The sequence below is a fragment of the Sinocyclocheilus anshuiensis genome, unplaced genomic scaffold (genome assembly GCF_001515605.1).
Source record: "Sinocyclocheilus anshuiensis isolate Anshui unplaced genomic scaffold, SAMN03320099.WGS_v1.1 scaffold364, whole genome shotgun sequence".
Lineage (NCBI taxonomy): Eukaryota > Metazoa > Chordata > Actinopteri > Cypriniformes > Cyprinidae > Sinocyclocheilus > Sinocyclocheilus anshuiensis.
The window spans coordinates 1,044,850-1,063,521 of record NW_015555735.1 but is presented as its reverse complement, the minus strand read 5'-3'; the positions used below and the strand labels follow the sequence as shown (position 1 = coordinate 1,063,521).

General features: G+C 37.0%; 1 protein-coding gene and 1 pseudogene across 1 annotated transcript in view; one reads left to right on the top strand and one right to left on the bottom strand.

The window, feature by feature from the left end:
• The first annotated feature begins 427 nt into the window (after window positions 1-427).
• Window positions 428-8,489, top strand: LOC107673058 (chloride channel protein ClC-Kb-like; annotated as a pseudogene).
• Window positions 8,490-12,649: 4,160 nt separating this feature from the next.
• The window catches only part of LOC107673113 (protein FAM131C-like), a 17,645-nt gene continuing 11,622 nt past the window's right edge, over window positions 12,650-18,672 (bottom strand). Inside the window, exons 6-8 of the mRNA XM_016466586.1 lie at window positions 17,009-17,242; window positions 15,560-15,658; window positions 12,650-13,796 (exon numbers count right to left, since the gene is read on the bottom strand). Of these exons, the coding sequence (XP_016322072.1) occupies window positions 13,531-13,796; window positions 15,560-15,658; window positions 17,009-17,242 (599 nt within the window). The 3' untranslated portion in view covers window positions 12,650-13,530. The remainder of the gene's footprint in view (window positions 13,797-15,559; window positions 15,659-17,008; window positions 17,243-18,672) is intronic.

The following is an 18,672-nucleotide window of genomic DNA, read 5'->3' as shown; positions in this document are numbered from 1 at the left end:
TCAGTCGGACATAATCACGATGACATTACAATATCCTGCTTCTTGCATGGCAACTCACCAAAAATGACAAATGTGTGGACATGAAACAATGATTATTATTGTATTACTTTAGCTCTGCTATAATTGTACTTTTAATAAGAGTTTGTGGATTAATAGCACAGTGAGTGGTTGCCATACAGCGTTGCCATATCACTTTATTTGATAATTTACTCACCCTCAAGTTGTTCCAAACCTGTTTCTTTCTTCTGTTGAGAAAAAAAAAGATATTAATGAAGAATGTTGGTAAACAAACAGTTGATGGTAGCCATTGACTTCCATAGTGTGGAAAAATACTATGGATATCAATCAACTGTTTGGTCACCAACATTCATCAAAATATCTCCTTTTGAAAAATATCATTAAGAGCTCACATGTCACATTTTAGACAATGGATGAGACTTGTGTAAATGTAAAGCGTCTTGAAGAAAATGAAGAACAGTGCACCGATGAAGATAAGACAGACCAAGATAAGACAGAGGAAAAGCTAATCAGCTCTAATGAGCGTTCATGGAAACCATGGCAACAATCGCGGTCACGAATCAGAGGTGAGGTGGATCATTTCCTCAGTCATCGATGATCTCACTTTATCAAGCCTCAATGCTGTAAACTCATAATTATCATCTGTAATTTATGTTCTTTTCATTTGGGCAGAGTGTGTGCTGTATGTGAAGAAGGTTCTGGTGTCTTTTGCTAGCATGGAGTGGTACTGTTATGCCCTGTTAGGGATCATCACCGCTCTAATGAGCTTCTTCATGGATATGACTGTAGCCAAGCTGCTGAATGGTGAGCGGTTCCACCATGTCACTCAAAAATTATTCATACACAATTTGCAAACAGATGCAAGTGGGGCAGTTAACTGTTTGAGCACTGAAGCATTCTAGCAGCTGAGTGGGGCAAGGTCTTTCAAAAACAGACCTGACCTTAGACGCTCTTGCGTTTATCGCACATTGTTAAACCTCAGCCCGTGTTCTGCTCTCTTATTAGCTCACCAATGGCTGTACAGATGTCTGAAGGGTCACCACCTGCTGCAGTTCCTCTGCTGGACGCTTTACCCAGCCTGTCTTTGTGCTCTGTCCACCAGCTTCGCCCACAGCATCTGCCCATTCTCTGCAGGTCAGCTACATATTCATTTGTACACTGTAACAAAAAATGAGATTTCAATACTTTATTATATTTTATTATTAAATGAAATTATTATTTTATTTTCCATAATTATTTTAAGTAAATATATTCACTGAATTTAAAAGGTTAAATTGCCGTAAGGCCTACCTAATATTTGCTTATATTTAGAATTTTTTAATATAATTGTTTATTACATATAATTAATATATGATGTGCTGTAAACAATCAAAAAACTGTAAAAAATATATATATATATTGAAATAAGTGATTTCGGCCACTATGTTTTATATATATATATATATATACACATCCTGTATATATAAAAAGGATAGATAGATAGATAGATAGATAGATAGATAGATTAGTGATTTCAACCACCATGTTTTAAATATACAAATATATATCATTTAAATATAATCCACTTGGCTCAAAAACAGTTCTACATGGGCATGACACTTCTGCTGCCAAAGATTTATTAACAACAATAAAGACGATTGCTTTGGATTATGCAGATGTTATTAAGCACAGACATGTTTAATCATAAATGAGGAGTATTTCTTGAGAAGGGCTGTCTGGTGCATTTGGTCATGACTCATTCATAATGTGTTTGACCCCTCAGGCTCTGGTGTTCCTGAGGCGAGGGCTATTCTCTTAGGGATGGACATGCCAGATTACCTGTCCCTCTCCAATCTCTTCGCTAAACTGTTTGGCCTGATATGCACACTAGCTTCGGGCAGCACAGTGTTTCTCGGCAAAGTGGTAAGAACCTATCTTACATGCAAATGAGGATGTGGAGCTTATGGATAAATAGACGTTCTGAATATCTTGACCTTTTGCAGTACAACTTATCTCAATAGGGTCCATTTGTCCATTTATCTATCATGGTGGGTGCGTTCATGAATCGCCTGCATGTTTCCTGCCATGGTGGAAAACAGGTAGCTGAACAGCACTGCAATACATGAACCACGCAGCCCACTTGCATTTTCCATTATGAGAACCAGATTAAAATTGTATAGAAGGCTACTTATGCTAATGACTCTTGTGGCTCCGTTCATTCAGAGAGCAGCTAAAGGAGAAATGCTGGTTGTGGCGTCAGCAGTGGGTGTCGCGAGCTGTTTTGGGGCTCCAGTCAGCGGTAAGTTGACGTCATTGTGGTCCGTAAACGAAGACAAAGTTGTTACTGTATCTCATCAGTCAATCAGTCTGTCAGTTGACCTTTCCCTGTATATTTATCTCTGTTTCATTGTCATAGGTGTTCTGTTCAGTATAGAAGTGATGGGGACTCATTATTCAGTCAGAGATTATTGTCCCTGCTTCTTTGCAGCGGCTTGCGGCGCAATCACCTTCAGACTACTTTCTGTCTGTAGTAGAGATCAAGGTGAGAGGTTTACACTACCTACAGCGCCCCCTAATGGATGCTTATGGTGTCTTCATAGTAATCTCATCCACCACAGTGCTCTAAGGCTGTCAGATAGTCTTGTGGGATGCTACGAATTTGATTTAAATATGATTGAACTGATCTGGTTTCATTAAAAAGGATATATGAGGGAACTGATTCAATATTTCTTTGATGTATGTCCACAGAAACCATCCAGGCCCTGTTTAAAACCAGCTTTTCTTCTGATCTTCCCTACCAGCCTTTTGAAATATTTATTTTCGCTCTGCTTGGGTAAATTCTCATGTTGGTGATGGACGGTCATAAGTTAAATACTGCTTACTCATATCTGTTACCTCAGGGGTTGGGTTATATTATTAGCATTCATGAAGCAGTAGTTCTGATTATGTTTTCCTCTGATTCAGGCTGTTCTGCAGTATTCTCAGCTGTATTTATTTATTCTGTCATCGCTGGGCTCTGCGTTTTGTCAAAACAAACAAACCCATCAGCAGACTTCTGGCAACAGAGTGAGATGAAAGATTTATTCCCACAGACTGGAAATCATATTGTACAATTTGATTTTGACGTTCTTTTAGGCCTTTCTTTCTTTCTATGTAGATGAGGTCCAAATGTGTGAGACCACTAGTGCTTCTATTTTGCATTAGTTTTTCTAGTTTAATAGAATTCAATTCAGAATAGCAATGTGTAACTTTAAATATTTATGTCTTCATTCATAAAATATGCTATTTCCAGGTTTACATTAGATTTTTAATCCTAGATTTGCAACATGGTCTCAGATTTATGGACACCACTGTATGTTGACAGCAGATGTTTGTCTTTTGATTGGACGCCTGGAGATATTTGTTGTGATCTAACCCAGAGCTGCCTCTTGTTTGTATTCGTAATCTTATCCAGAAAGTCACTTTATTCAGCCATAGTGGCATTTCTCCTCGCCTGCTTTACGTTTTATCACTCGGCGGGACATTTCATAGCTGCTGAGGTGAGGATAGGCCTATTTATAGAGCATCGGCAGTATATCAAACTTATCTGCTCACTGTTTATGTATTTACTGTCAATTTCTCCTTGTTTTCTAACAGCTCACAATGAAGCAGCTACTTACTTCACTGTTAGACGGCACTTCCTGGTACAGCGTTTCCCATAATGCATCTGCCCTGCCTGAACCTCAGAAAACATTCTGGCAGGCATGGAACCCACCTGGCAAAAGTTACTTCCAAACACTAGGGTTTTTCATTACTGCAAAGGTGAAATAACATGAGTATTACGTTTAAAGTAGCAATAATTATTATTGTGGTCATAAACTGCTTGTTCAAGAGTTTAAAAAGTTCTCAAAAGCTGATTTCATGATTTCTCTGTAAGGTTGGGCTGTTGGTCGTGGCTTGTACTTTGCCTTTACCTGCTGGCTATTTCATGCCAGTATTTGTTTACGGTAGGTAATTATGTCATCATATCATGGGATTTACATCATTCTATATACAAACAAACAAACAAACAAATATATACAAGTTATTAAAATGCAATAAAATGTATAATATAAATATGATACAATATTGAAACAAAATAAAAAATAAACCAAAGTCATTATTATGATTATTATTATAAAATAAATGTGTAGTAAATAAAATCTGATACAATACTGAAACAAATAACAATATTGGAATATTTGAAAAATTAAATAATCCAAAATAAAAATAATAAAATGTAAGAAAATACAATTTTTGAAAAACATGTATTTGAAAAACAAATAATATTTTTTAGAAAATAAAAATGATAAAATGTACAAAAATAAAAATAAGTACAATAAAATAACTAATAATAAAATATAATAATTAAAGTATTGAAACTAATTTAAATAAAATAAATGAAACAAAATGAAATAAAATCCTTTGTTCTGCTAAATATCTTCAGCCATCTATACTCAATGGTAGTTGGCAAAATATGGTTATAATAGTTTATAATGTATTATTTTAAATAGTAGTTTAACCATATGCAGTTTTCAGTGAATCCAGACCAAAAGGTATTTGAAAAAAGCCCCATTGAAACAGCATTTGTCTGTTTTAGGTGCTGCGGTGGGACGTTTGGTAGGCGAGGGCTCGGCCTATTTGCTCTCAGATGGAATCTCATCAGCAAAGAGTTTGATAAACCCGGGCGGATATGCGCTAGCAGGTAAACAAACGTATTATCCTGTCAACTTTCTGAGGGGGGATTATCAACACTGCAGGCTCACAGAGACGATAAGGCCTGTCTAAATGTATTGATGGGGCCATATTTTGCTGTGCATATATGTGTGTACAGGAGCAGCTGCCTTCTCTGGGGCTGTGACACACACGCTCTCTCCTGCCCTACTGGCTCTGGAAATGACCGGCCAGTGCTCTCACGCCGTCCCCGCTCTGGTTGCCACGCTGGTATCCAACGCGGTGGCTCGTGCAAAGCACCGTCCATCTTTCTACGACGGCATATCCCTTATTAAACAGCTCCCACACTTGCCATCGCTCATCCGCGCTTGTCCAAAGTGAGTAAACCGTCTGCTCATCTGCCTTCAGGCTCCACCGTGTTATGACTTGAAATTATACTGCATTTTTCTTGAGATGACACAGCCTGCAAATCAAGATTCCGAGGGGAGACATCAAGGCAGTGATGGCTGGATAGTAAACTGTTTTCATCATGAACGCTCTCCTACAGGTTGGCCAGTGTTCAGATCAAGCAGTTTGTGACCCCAGCAGGAGTTGTTCTGGAGAGAACAGAGACACTGGCGAGTCTGAAGCACATCCTAAACGACAGCGCAGACAATGAATTTCCTGTGGTGGACTCTCACTGTGAGTCAAACGAATATCACCAGCTCAACGACACAATTGCACCTCTTTGACTTTAATGGCACCTTGTTGATTGAAAGAAGAGAGTGAAAGCCAGCGAAATGTGTGCCAATAAAGGACAAAGGCCAAATGATTGTGTGCTGATAAGTAGAAACACTCAAGACTGCGCCCTCAAGATAATGTTCCAGTGATGGTGCTATTGAATGAAATGAGACTGACAGTCTGAGGCTCTGGTTTTGCCATGTCTTTTACGTTTTCTCTTGTCTCCCAGACTCCCCTATTCTCCTGGGTACAATCAACAAATCACAGCTGCGGGAGCGTCTGCATCAGCATAGAAATGAGGTGATTGAACCCATAATGTGCTGAGTCATAACAAGAATTGTGCAAAGTTACTAAAAGAATAATAAAAGTAATGAAAGAATAATTAAAACATTTCGATTGAGAGGCTGGATTCTCAGTTTGGACCTTTTTTTTTTTGAGGTCGCAAATAGGAAAAAAATATTTTAAATTCACACAAACTGTTTTTGCATTGGACTGTGCTGCTTTTTAACTGGTTCTTCCTATGTAAACATGCGCTACACAATCAACGTTTTTGACCATTGTGTAGAGTTTCACTGATTTTTAGTGTCTCGCACATGAGTGCAGTGTTTTTCCAATGACACTGCATCTTATCTCAGTGTTTGTTTTTGTTTTTTTGCAAATACAAAGACAGTCAGTGGACTTCATTGTTGTTTTGGACCCCGCTGACTTGCATTATATAGGCCATAAACACTTGAAACAATCTATAAAATATCTTTAGAAGAAAGTAAGTACACAATACAGGTCTGGAATGACATGGGAGTAAAAGATGACAGAATTTTCAGTTTGGGGTAAACTTTTAAAACTTGTGAATCATCCCATAGAAACATATAGTATTTCTTCATGTAACTAAGTAGCGAGACATGCCGTAAGGGTTAGTTCACCCAAAAATAATTAATTACTCACCTTCATGTCGTTCCAAATGAATAAGACCTTCGTTCATCTTCGGAACACAAATTAAGATAGTTTTGATGAAATCCAAGAGCTTTCTGACCCTGCATAGACAGCAACGCAAGGCCCAGAAATGTAGTAAGGACATCGTTAAAATAGTCCATGTGACATCAGTGGTTCAAATGTAATGTTATGAAGCCACGAGAATACTTTTTGTGCACAAAGAAAACAAAAATTCTGTCAGGACCACTATCGTCAAAGATGATTGACAATTAGCATACAGTTTGGATTGGCGGTATGGTTCTGTTCTGGGCAAGAACTCCCTGCGCATCCATGCAGCCTAGCATGGATGAGAGCAGAGAGAGCAGCGATAACAGAACAGGGTAAACAGAACAGAACCAACATGAATGTATTGCAGATATCGTTAGAGTTCAGTAATGTTATGTACACATTTTAGAATTAGTCTGATTCAAAGGAGAATCAGAAGGCTGAATCCTGACTGACAGAGGAGGTGTTGGGGATGGAGGAGGGTAATTAGCTATTGAGCAATGCAAAAACTGCTGATAATACTGAGGGACCTTATATATGAATGCTTAGATAGGTGTCGTATTCCCATAGGTAGATGGGGATCAGCTGAGAGTCAGTTGATGCGAGCTTGACTAACGTGACCTGCCAGAACTAACGCTACGCTAGATTAACGACTTTATTCAACAATTTCAATTGTAATGAATGACAGTATTTTAATTTTTGGTTGAACTATCCCTTTAAAATACTAAATTAGTATGCAGGGTGATCAAGGCTCAAATATTAAACTATAATTTTTAAAATAATAAATCAAGCAAAACTGCGACTGAACTTATCAGTGTTTTACAGGAAAAAGCATGAGGGCAAGTAAAATGATCAAATTTTCAGGAATTAAGCAAATGAACTGAAGAATATGACATTCAATTTATTTTAAAAGTAAATAAAAATGTTTTTTTATTTATCTAGTCATTTTGGTAACACTACAATAAAGTTCATTTTGAACAGTGAACTCTTCTATTTTTATTAACTAACATTAACAAAGATTAATAAATGCTGTGACAAATCTGCTGCACATTGTTAGTTAATGAAGTATCTAATGTTATCTAATGGAACCTTTTTGTAAAGTGTTACCATGTTTTCAGGTTACTTTCAAAATCCTCTCGGCTCAAAAGTCTGACACATAACGTATCTGCTTCTCATCATCACTAAATCTTTTTTTCTTGTAGGGTTTATGCAAACAGCTAGAGGTAAGTATGTTCTATTCAAACTGTGCGGCTACATCTGACTCCTGAAAGCACTGTAAAGCAGGTGCAGTGAGAATAAATGGTAGCTGGTTCACTTCACATTATGTGTATGTTTTTTTTCCGGTGTTTCTCTATATAATGCATGTTTGTGTGTGTTCTGTCAGGCTCATTGCATCATGAGTGCCACGGGTGAGCAGCGTCTGTTTATAACGGAAAGTGGGCGGCTGTGTGGCGTCATCACATGGAAAGAGGTGATAAGAGCAGTCTGCACAAGGACAAACTTGTACACACACACATACAGCCATACACAAACCAAATACTGATGAATACACCGCTCACACTGACTACAGTATATGTATGTTTAGGATGTTCTTATGACTCCTAATTTTTCTTCCAGATGAAGAAAATAATCGAAGAGATGGCAAAGGAAGTCTGATGCATGGACAATTAGCTCAGACATCCGAATCACACACCTAGGACAGGCATCAATTTGTGCTTCCCATTTTGATAATCATTTCATCTGCTGGTGATTTTACTCAGATCATTATGTGGATAATTATTCATAGTGAAATAATAAAGAAATCTTTTGAAATGAAGCAGCAATTTAGTAGGGTACAACAGGGATGAGGTTTCTCCAATGTAAAATATTTTACTTATTCTAACTTTTATAACAAAAATAGCAAAACCCCCACCAGATCACTTTGCTGAACATCTCTTTATGGCAAAATTTTACAAAAGGGTTCATTTTAGGACTCACTGATCTACCTTAAAATGTAGTTTTAAATATTTTTTCAAAAGTAGATTTATGGGACTAATGAAAATCTAATTTACCAGGGTGATTTTATCATTAGTTGTTCCACAAGTGGAAGGATAATATTTGTGATCTTGGACCACAAAACTAGTCATAAGGGTTAATTTTTCGAAATTGAGAGTTATACATCATCTGAAAGCTGAATAAATAGGCTTTCCATTTATGTATGGTTTGTTAGGATAGGACAATGCTGTATTTGGCTGAGATACAACTATTTGAAAAACTGAAATCTGAGGGTGCAAAACAAAATCGAAATATTTAGAAAATAGTATTTCAAGTTGTCCAAATGAAGTTCTTAGCAATGCATATTACTAATCAAAAATTAAGTTTTGATATATTTAAGGTAGGAAATTTACAAAATATCTTCATGGAACATGATCTTTACTTAATATCCTAATGATTTTTGGCATAAAAAACCCAATAATTTTGACCCATAGAATGTATTGTTGGCTATTGCTACAAATATACCCGTGCGACTTAAGAATGGTTTTGTGGTCCAGGGTCACATTTAAGGTACAAACCCCTTTTATTGCATCTTGAAAAGAAATAGTCAGATATGTTGGCTGAAGAGGAAAATGCTATGAAATGTTTATACACATTTATGTTTATAAATGTTGCTCAAAACATACTGCTATACCAAATATAGTTGAATATGCCTATTTTGCCCTATCACAGGTGCTTTGAGAGCTGTACTATATCAGCTCTATGTAGCTCTCCCAATGGACTTTTTTTTTAAGATTTATTTTTTGTCATTTTCACCTTTATGATGATATGGACAGATCAGAGCTGACAGGAAGCAAGATAGGGGGGTGGGATCAGGAAAGGTCCTCGAGTTGGGGTTTCGAACTCGGGACGCTCGTAGCGCAACAGCACTATATGTCAGCGCTCTGCCCACAAGGCTATCGGCGTCGACCTCCTGATGGACTTTTGCCTGTCAACACTTTTATATTTTCATGGATTTCAGTCAAAGCAAACTTCTTTTATTATTTATTTTTCACAAATTGTGTGCCTCCACCAATTTTCGATAAAACAGAACATATATGCTCGAAGAGTCATAAACTTTGGGATCAGAAAAAACAAAAGGGAGACATTCAAGGTCCTTTCTTACCCTACTGCTGTCATGCTGTATGGATGAATCCAATAAAAGAGCCTGTATAATATGATGTATATGTCTAGAGTTTGAATGAAATGAGATATCTGTTTGTAACCAGTGCTTGAAGTGGGCCGGTACGCAGTACGAGGGCTATCATTTGGTCTTTAGCGTACTGGCACTTTTTCTTGCATACCGGCACTCCTGACATGTTGCCGGTGTTGTGCCCAATTCTGACCCCCGCCAGATTATTACCGCCCTAGTATTGGTAGGTTTAGGTTTAGGTGTGGGGGAGGGGTTAGGATTAGGGGCGAGAGAACAGTGACTCGCGTCCAGATGGCAGTAAATTATTCTTTTCAGCGTGTATTTGCCTTAAAAGCACGAGTGTTTTATACTGAATGGCTACAAAAAATAGCAAAACCACCAACAGAACATTTTGCTGTAAACATCTGTTTATGACAAAATTGTACAGAAGGTTAATTTTATGATACACTGATCTACCTTAAAATGTACTTTTAACTATTTTTTTAAAATGCAGATTTATAGGACTAATGAAAATCTGAAAATAATTATGATTTTCAGTTTTCGTCATGGTGATTAAATCAATAGTTATTCCTTAACCATCAAATAAGTGAAAAGCAAACATCAAAGCAAACTTCTTTTATTATTTATTTTTCACAAATTGTGCTTCTCCACCAATTTTCAATATAGTGAAATATATATTCTTGAAAAGTTATACACTTTAGGATCATAAAAAAAAAACTAAGGGGAGAAATCCAGGGTCCTGTCGTACCCTACTGCTGTCATGCTGTATGGATGGATCCGATAAAATGGACCCTGTATAATACGATGTACATGTCTAGAGTTTGAAATGAGATATCTGTTTGTAACCTCATGCAGCTTGTTAGCTTTATGAGTCTCACTCTAGGAGAAAGAACAGAACAAAGGCTTCAGTAATAAATGACCTTCGTTTAATTTCTCAACCATCCCAATTCTGTTCTTTTCTCTGTTTTTCGTTCCTTATTCCTTGTGCTTTTTTCTTAGAAAAGGTTTTATAAGAATTCATTTAAATTTAGTGTATTGTTCCTTAATATATTGTGTTGAAATTGAATTCCAGTTACAAACACAATCGCCCCAGAGCCTCTATCAATACAATTAAATCCTACTTCAAATCCTCCCCTGGAGCACCAAAGCAGTCACACACATTATCTGACACCACACGAGGATCACACTGTGTAAACTTCTTTTAAAAGACCCTGGAGCATGATAACACTTGACCATTCCACCTCCCAACAGCCTCCTCTCTCGCCTTTCCTGCTTCTGCATTTACTATAATCCCCTCTGTCGCTGATTCCCCTCTTCTACTTCATCCCTCACTATCTCTCTCTTTCCATCACCTTTCTTTGTCAGTGGAGTGTGAATAGGGCTAATTACGGAGAAAAGGCAGACGATTGTTATTCCAGCTCTCGCTCTTTTGTCTCAGACGCGCGCAAGAACACACAAGAATTTTCTTGTTAGCAAGCGATTTCTGCCGCAATAGATCTTTTAAAGATTAAATCATAATTTTTCACATACAAAGGATTGCACAAAATGGTTGACACAATCATTAACACAATATGGAGGCAAGTTACTCAAAGTTATCTGTGGTAATACTTTTTTCAGTTCTACATATACATGGGCTTATAAATCTGTGGCAATTGTGACCATACCCCCTTTAACCCCTTAACTGTCACCCCCCATTTTTTAAAATAGGCATGCAGGTGCACTATCCAAACTTAAATTGCTGTAATTTATGAACACTTTGGAATACAGACATAAGGTTGGTCTCTTTTTAAAGAAGACAATCAGCAAATTATCGCAAAAGTTGAATTTTTTCAAAAAATTTAAGTATCAAAAAGTTATAGTAGTTTAAATTTACTGTAAAGAAAATGCACTATATTAATTTTATTTTATTTTATATATAATAAATATTTTACATATCAGGTTTTACTCTAAAATTGGTATAAAATTAAAGCCTTATGTCTAAATAAGTTATGTTCCAAATTTGAAGTCGATATGAAAAAAATTGAGGTTCCTGTGAGATTTTATTCAGGGCGTTATACCACAAACAGCCACCGGGTGCCATCCAAACTCCATTGAATTTTTTAAATGCATTTTTCTGTCACAAATGTCTAGATTTCTCTGTCAATATTACTTCTGTCTCAAAATGACCACCAAATATGGAACCCTGAGACTCAGACATTTCCAATGATATGTGTTTTGTCAAGATTATAAAAAGTTTTGATTTTAAAAGAGGAAAAAAAAAAAAAAAAAAAAGAACAAAGCTGAAGTGTGTATTTTTTATTTTGAAGTGAGTAATATTACTAAAAATATATATTGATGCTAATAATATTAACATTAATATTAATAAATCAATTAATTGCTGCAAGTTAGCCATTTATAGTTTGATTTCATTTCATATTCCACTGTAGTATTATTATTATTCATATTATTTAATATTAATCATGATTTACAAATTTTTTCAAAGTACAGAGTAAGCCATTTGTAGGTTGAGTTAATATTAAGATCATATTAATCAATTAATTGCTACAAGTAAGTCTATATTTCTCATATTATTCTCTAATATTATTCATCTTAATTAATATTTTGAATATTTTTTACTATAGGTAAGCCATTTTTACATCAATTTCATCTCATATTCCATCTTAATAACATGAATATTATCAATCTTAATTAATACAAATAATATAGATATTCACAAATATTAATTATGTTACATAATGGGGGAAGTCGTGGCCTAATGGTTAGAGAGTTGGCCTCATAACCCAAAGGTTGTGGGTTCGAGTCTCGTACCGGCAGGGATTGTAGGTGGGGGGAGTGAATGTATAGTGCTCTCTCCCACCTTCAATACCATGACTGAGGTGCCCTTGAGCAATGCACCGAACCCCCAACTGCTCCCCGGTTTGGATGGGTAAATGCAGAGCACTAATTCCGAGTATGGGTCACCATACTTGGCCACATGTCATGTCATGTCATAATATTAATAATAAATCATCTTTTTTATACAAGTCTCCTCGTCCCTTGTGTGTGTGCAACGTGACACAAGTAAGCTATAGGTCAATTTCAACAAAATATGTAAACACTGGTGCCCTGATGGACTGTGAGTATTCCGACTAGCGACACTGGCTCGACCAATGGCATGAGTTTGGGGCGGGGCTTTCTTTTTTCCAACCAATAGCAGATGGTGGGAATGTTTAGAAATTGTACTTGAAAACAGTCAATATTGTGCAGTTCTGTTTGGTGAGGCTATTAAAATTGCACACTTCAGCTTTGAGGATACATGTAGTCATTTGCAGTGCTAGACGTTTTATACTCAAAATCTCCATGGAAACATTTAGCAATATGAAAAATCATTAAAATCTCCACCTCACTGCCCCAAGTAATAATTGCGGCTTTGCTCAAAGGCATAAGTCACTTTCACCCTCCAGAGTCCTCACAAAAGAATCCTATTCACCTCTGTAGTCCCATTGAGTCGTTCTTAGTGGAAACGCACCAGGCAAATGTCTGTGGAGATGAAAGCGTGTTTTATTTTGGCTCTTTCTTCTTCAGTCTATAGTGCTAATAGGCCTCCGCTTCTTTGTGAAAGGCTGCTGCAAATATCTACAAACACTCAGTGGAAGGTGAAAGGACATGATGGTCTTGATCACCCCTCTGTCGATGTATATTTTTAGATGCATTCATGTGCGATGACCTTTTACCTTATTCTAAACGTAATTGGTCTGACCCTGTTAACATAAAGTCCAATCTCCATCATCATTGCAAAAAGGCAACATGATATGGAAATAACATGTCCACGTGTACAACGATCCCTGCGTTCATTGCTTGTCAAAGAGCTCAGCTGTGGCTATTACATACTTTAACGGTAAAGCGATAACCCCAGACGTAACCCCATACGCTTCTCAGCGAACACAAAGAACAAATGAAAAACCTTTTCTTTTTTTCGTTCCACTGTCATCATCAAAATTTCAGTTATAAAAAACCTCATCCTCCGACATGGAGATGCTGTCTGCGTGTCGCACAGACCCTTCCATCGGCGAGATCCTCTGCTCCTGCGGTGGACGTTGTGTGTCCAGCGGAGAATGAGAATGACTGGGGGAATGAGAATGAGGAGGATGAGAAGGTGCCAGAGAGCTGGTGTCATCAGCTTCCATGTGCATTCTGTACAGGTGCCGAGGAACACCCAGACTCCCTCCATCCAACAGGAACTGAGAAAGATAGAGGCCCTCGGGGTCTGTAAAGACATCGTCATCATTGTGAGAGCAGAAATTAAAAAGACCTCAAGCACACACATCTCCTAGAATGAAAATTATAGCATAAATGAATAAGCCCATTAAATCCCAACTCAATATAGAGCTCTGATCTGCTCGATCCATGAGTCATCGTGTCCCAGACACATTCAGACATTTCTGTTTTGCAGTCATTTATTCATGCGCCTGGCTGAAAGACTCATCAGTACCAGAGTAAAATGTTTTTTGCACCTGGCTAAACAGGCCATTTGTCATTATTCTGTGCTTACCACACAAGGGCTATCATCACCTTGTAATGAAATAACAGTATTTTTATACAAGCTGGGACAGAGTGAGATGAACCAGGGGTCAGAATGTACTGTGCTACTTTTATTGAAGGAATGTGAATATAAATATAATATCAATGGGATAATATATAATAATATATGGTTAAATAAGTTGCGAGATCTTCAAAAAGACTATTTCCATTTACAGGTTTTGCTAGTGGACCCGAATAGCCAGTATATTTTCACATGGACCAGCTAACATAGCTAAAATACTTAGGGCCCAATGATTTCAACGATGCGTTAAACGCAGATGGAATCACGAAATCCAGTCATAAAAATGGAATTTACTGTATAGTGCAGAATGTCTTGGAATTTGCCAAATTTTGGAAGAATATATCAGTAGGTCAGTACATTTAAATCAAAATGTGATATGGACTAGTGTCTGTGAATATTAAGCTGCAAAAATACCATTTAAATATGAACCCTGCATGTTCTGCATGTCTCTGTGTGAATCAATGTCACAGATGTGCGTTTTCTTTTACTTCACACACTGAAGTGTGCATGACGCTTGCAGTGTTTTCAGCTTCTGCCGCCTCAACATATGAGTACATGAACACATGAACATGATCTCTAGAACTGCTCTGAGAGTCACTTTATGTGAATTTTCAGTTTCTTTTCAGAAAAACTATCATCATATCATATAAACAGAGAAACTTAAAGATCTTCATAACAACGCATAATAAAAGTTTGGTTTAACTTGAAGAAACTGTGACAGAAATAAATTACTTTATGTAATGATACTAGTTTTAATAATAATTAATAATAAAATTATTTTAAAGGAACATTTACCAGAAAAATTAGTTACCAGAATTTATTTACCAGAAAAAATGTAAATACACAACAGTATTTCTGAAAAAAATAATTAGTTTATTATTTTTTTTATAACATCAATTATTTAGAGATGCTTTTGATTATGCTTTTTTTTTATGAAAACATTAAAATGGAATCCAGAAAATTGACTCAAAACACAGAATTTGGTAAAAAATAAAACTAAATTTGAACTAAATTTGGGGGGAAAACATATTTCATAGGGCCTTGAAATGTAATTTTGTTCAACTTTTAAAAATGCTGTTAATTTATGTAAGTTTCGTGGTTTCAATTAATTAGACGTGCTTTTTGATTAATAAAATTTTATGTAACCATTAAAACAGAGTCTAGAAAAATTACAAGAGAAAAAATGAAATGCAGAAAAAATTAAACGGTAAAAAGACAGAATTTAGGGGTGGAGATAAAACAGATTTCATAGGGCCCTTAATACTGGTGACCAGTGAAGCTGATCTTTTCAACATGGTTAAAACACTCTTAAAAATGAGGGTTCTTTATTGGTATCTGAGGTTCCATAAAGAACCTTTAACATTCATAGAACCTTTCCATTGCAAAAAAAGGTTCTTTATAGGAGATAATAACAGTGGAATTAATACCTTGTGCTGGAATTGTAGTGCCTATAGCTTTATTTTCAACATCCTGGGATGACCAGGCATTCATCGCTGCCTCAGCCAGAGCAAACTGCTCCGCCACACCTGTGAGAGGAAGAAAGAGATCACATATACATAATAGAGGACCAGAAAGAAACAACATAATTATCCATAAGAAATATGCACTTACATCAACTGTTTTTTTATCACTCATGTCCTATGAAGGAACTTTTAACATTTAAATGAATATTCATGACAATTACCAAGACCAAAATTGGTATTTCACACCTGTCTGTCTGTTCACTGAAAATGAAAATTTGCTGAACATTTACTCACCCTCAGGCCATCTGAGATGTAGAGGAGTTTGTTTCTTCATCATAACAGATTTGGAGAAATTTAGCATTACATCACTTGCTCACCAATGGATCCTCTGCAGTGAATGGGTGCCGTCAGAATGAGAGTCCAAACAGCTGATAAAAGCATCACAATAATCCACAAGTAATCAACAGGACAACAGTCAAGCAGTTCATGTCTTGTGAAGTGAAAAGCTGCATGTTTGCTGCATATTTCTCTCCCAATTTAAGCAAGACAACTTTTTCATTTGAGAAAGTAATATTATGAATAGAGGACTTGTATTTTAGCTGGAAGCAACAGTTTAAAGTTAAAAACATCTTATGGATGAATTTGTTTATTCCAAAATGCAGCCTTTCACTTCAAAAGATGTTAATTGGTGGACTGGAGTTGTACTTGTGGATTATTGTGATGCTTTTATCAGCTGTTTGGACTCTCATTCTGACGGCACCCATTCACTTAGGAGGATCCATCAGTTAGCAAGTGATGCTAATCTGTTCCAATGAAGAAACAAGCTCATCTACATCTCTGATGTCCTGAGGGTGATTACATTTTCAGCTAATTTTTACTTTAAGGTGAACTATTAATTAAAAAACAGAAATCCTTCAGAGTAAGATTTGAAATTTACACTTGTGAAGAAAATAGTAGCAGTTTTTGCAGTAACAAAGTCACAAAGTCAATACCAGGGCATTGCTATGTGGTTGTTAAAGTGTTTTTTAACATGTTGCTGTGTGGTTGCTAGGTGGTTGTTTACTGCCACAAGTTCAAAAAGACCACCCCAATGACACTGTCATATTGTAAGTGATGATATCTGATCTGTTTGATCAGACAATGTAGTCAATATCCGGTATATCTACATTGGTTGCTATAGTACTGACATGAACATCAACACATCACAATGAGACATTCAAGAGGAGCTATTAGTGTGGAAAGAACGAATGGAAAAACCCTGCATTTGTTCATGTCCATCATGCTGAACTCATGAGGCACATTAAACAATATAATCGAGGTATTACTGCAATAATACTTATTATGCAGGGCTGAAGTTTTTAGATTAGTTTAAACCTGAGTAGTTAAATGTTAAATATATAAATGCTGTCTCACCCGCAGCGAATCGTGCTTCTTTGATTTCATCAGTGAGGTGAGAGTAGAGCTGCTCGTCCTCCTGCAGTGCGGCTCCCACACTTCCCCATCCTCCACCATCTCTCGTCCAGCCACACCAGCCTCCTCCAGACGTCGCTTCCCCTCCCCAACTCTTCCACTCAATCAGGTGGGCGACTCGGCCCTGGGCCATCGCAGTGGGCTTAGTGATGTGGTCTTTAATAGTGGCCAGCAGTCCTGAGGAGATCGGAGGGATTAGCATGAGCGCAAATCAAATGAAATAAAAGAAATGAAAAGAAGGAAGAAGGTGAAGAGGTGATGCTAAAAAGGGACAAAAGTGAGAATGGATAAATTGTCTGGGTAAAAAGAGACGTAGAGCTTATTCTCTCCAAAGTCATCGAAAACTGAACAGCCTTTTAGGATTAGTGTCTGAAAGCAGGGACCAGAAGACATTTTCAGTGGGTTACGCTTTAGGGCCCCATTGCATATTTTCAAAGCATTAGAGGCACAAATACCATGTTTTGAGGAATATTAGCTATGTGAAATATATATAAAGCTTAATAATGTTCAGTTTCTTGCACAGACTGATCGCTTTGCTTCCTAAGACCTTAATATATTGCTAGGAGCAACAGGTACTAATTTTATTTTGCTTGTATATGCTATTTTGACTATTAAAGTGTCGGTAGCCATAGACTTGTATTTATGAAACACCAAGGAGTCTTCTTTCTGTCTACTGAAGAGAACAAAGTCACCTACATCTTGGATGGCCTGATGGTAAGTAAATTAACAGCAAATAGTTCACCCAAAAATGAAAATAAGAACTACAAACAAACATTTGGTCTCAAACTGGATTGCCCTTAATGAGTGATATAGGGTTCATTTTCAATCCTTTTTTGTTAGCATGTGTTTATTTATTTATAGCGAATCGTGCTTCTTTGATTTCATCAGTGAGGTGAGAGTAGAGCTGCTCGTCCTCCTGCAGTGCGGCTCCCACACTTCCCCATCCTCCACCATCTCTCGTCCAGCCACACCAGCCTCCTCCAGACGTCGCTTCCCCTCCCCAACTCTTCCACTCAATCAGGTGGGCGACTCGGCCCTGGGCCATCGCAGTGGGCTTAGTGATGTGGTCTTTAATAGTGGCCAGCAGTCCTGAGGAGATCGGAGGGATTAGCATGAGCGCAAATCAAATGAAATAAAAGAAATGAAAAGAAGGAAGAAGGTGAAGAGGTGATGCTAAAAAGGGACAAAAGTGAGAATGGATAAATTGTCTGGGTAAAAAGAGACGTAGAGCTTATTCTCTCCAAAGTCATCGAAAACTGAACAGCCTTTTAGGATTAGTGTCTGAAAGCAGGGACCAGAAGACATTTTCAGTGGGTTACGCTTTAGGGCCCCATTGCATATTTTCAAAGCATTAGAGGCACAAATACCATGTTTTGAGGAATATTAGCTATGTGAAAGGAACAATTATGTAAGAGCCTAGCATGAAAACTGTATCTTTCCTCTTCAAATGATCATTTTGGCCTGCAACACCTCAGAGGTCTTCACATTTACAATTGTGTCCATCAATTGAAATCATAAAGGAATGTCATATTTTTGACACCATTTGTAGAATTAATTTTCACTTTGTTTTATATATATATATATATATATATATATATATATAAAGC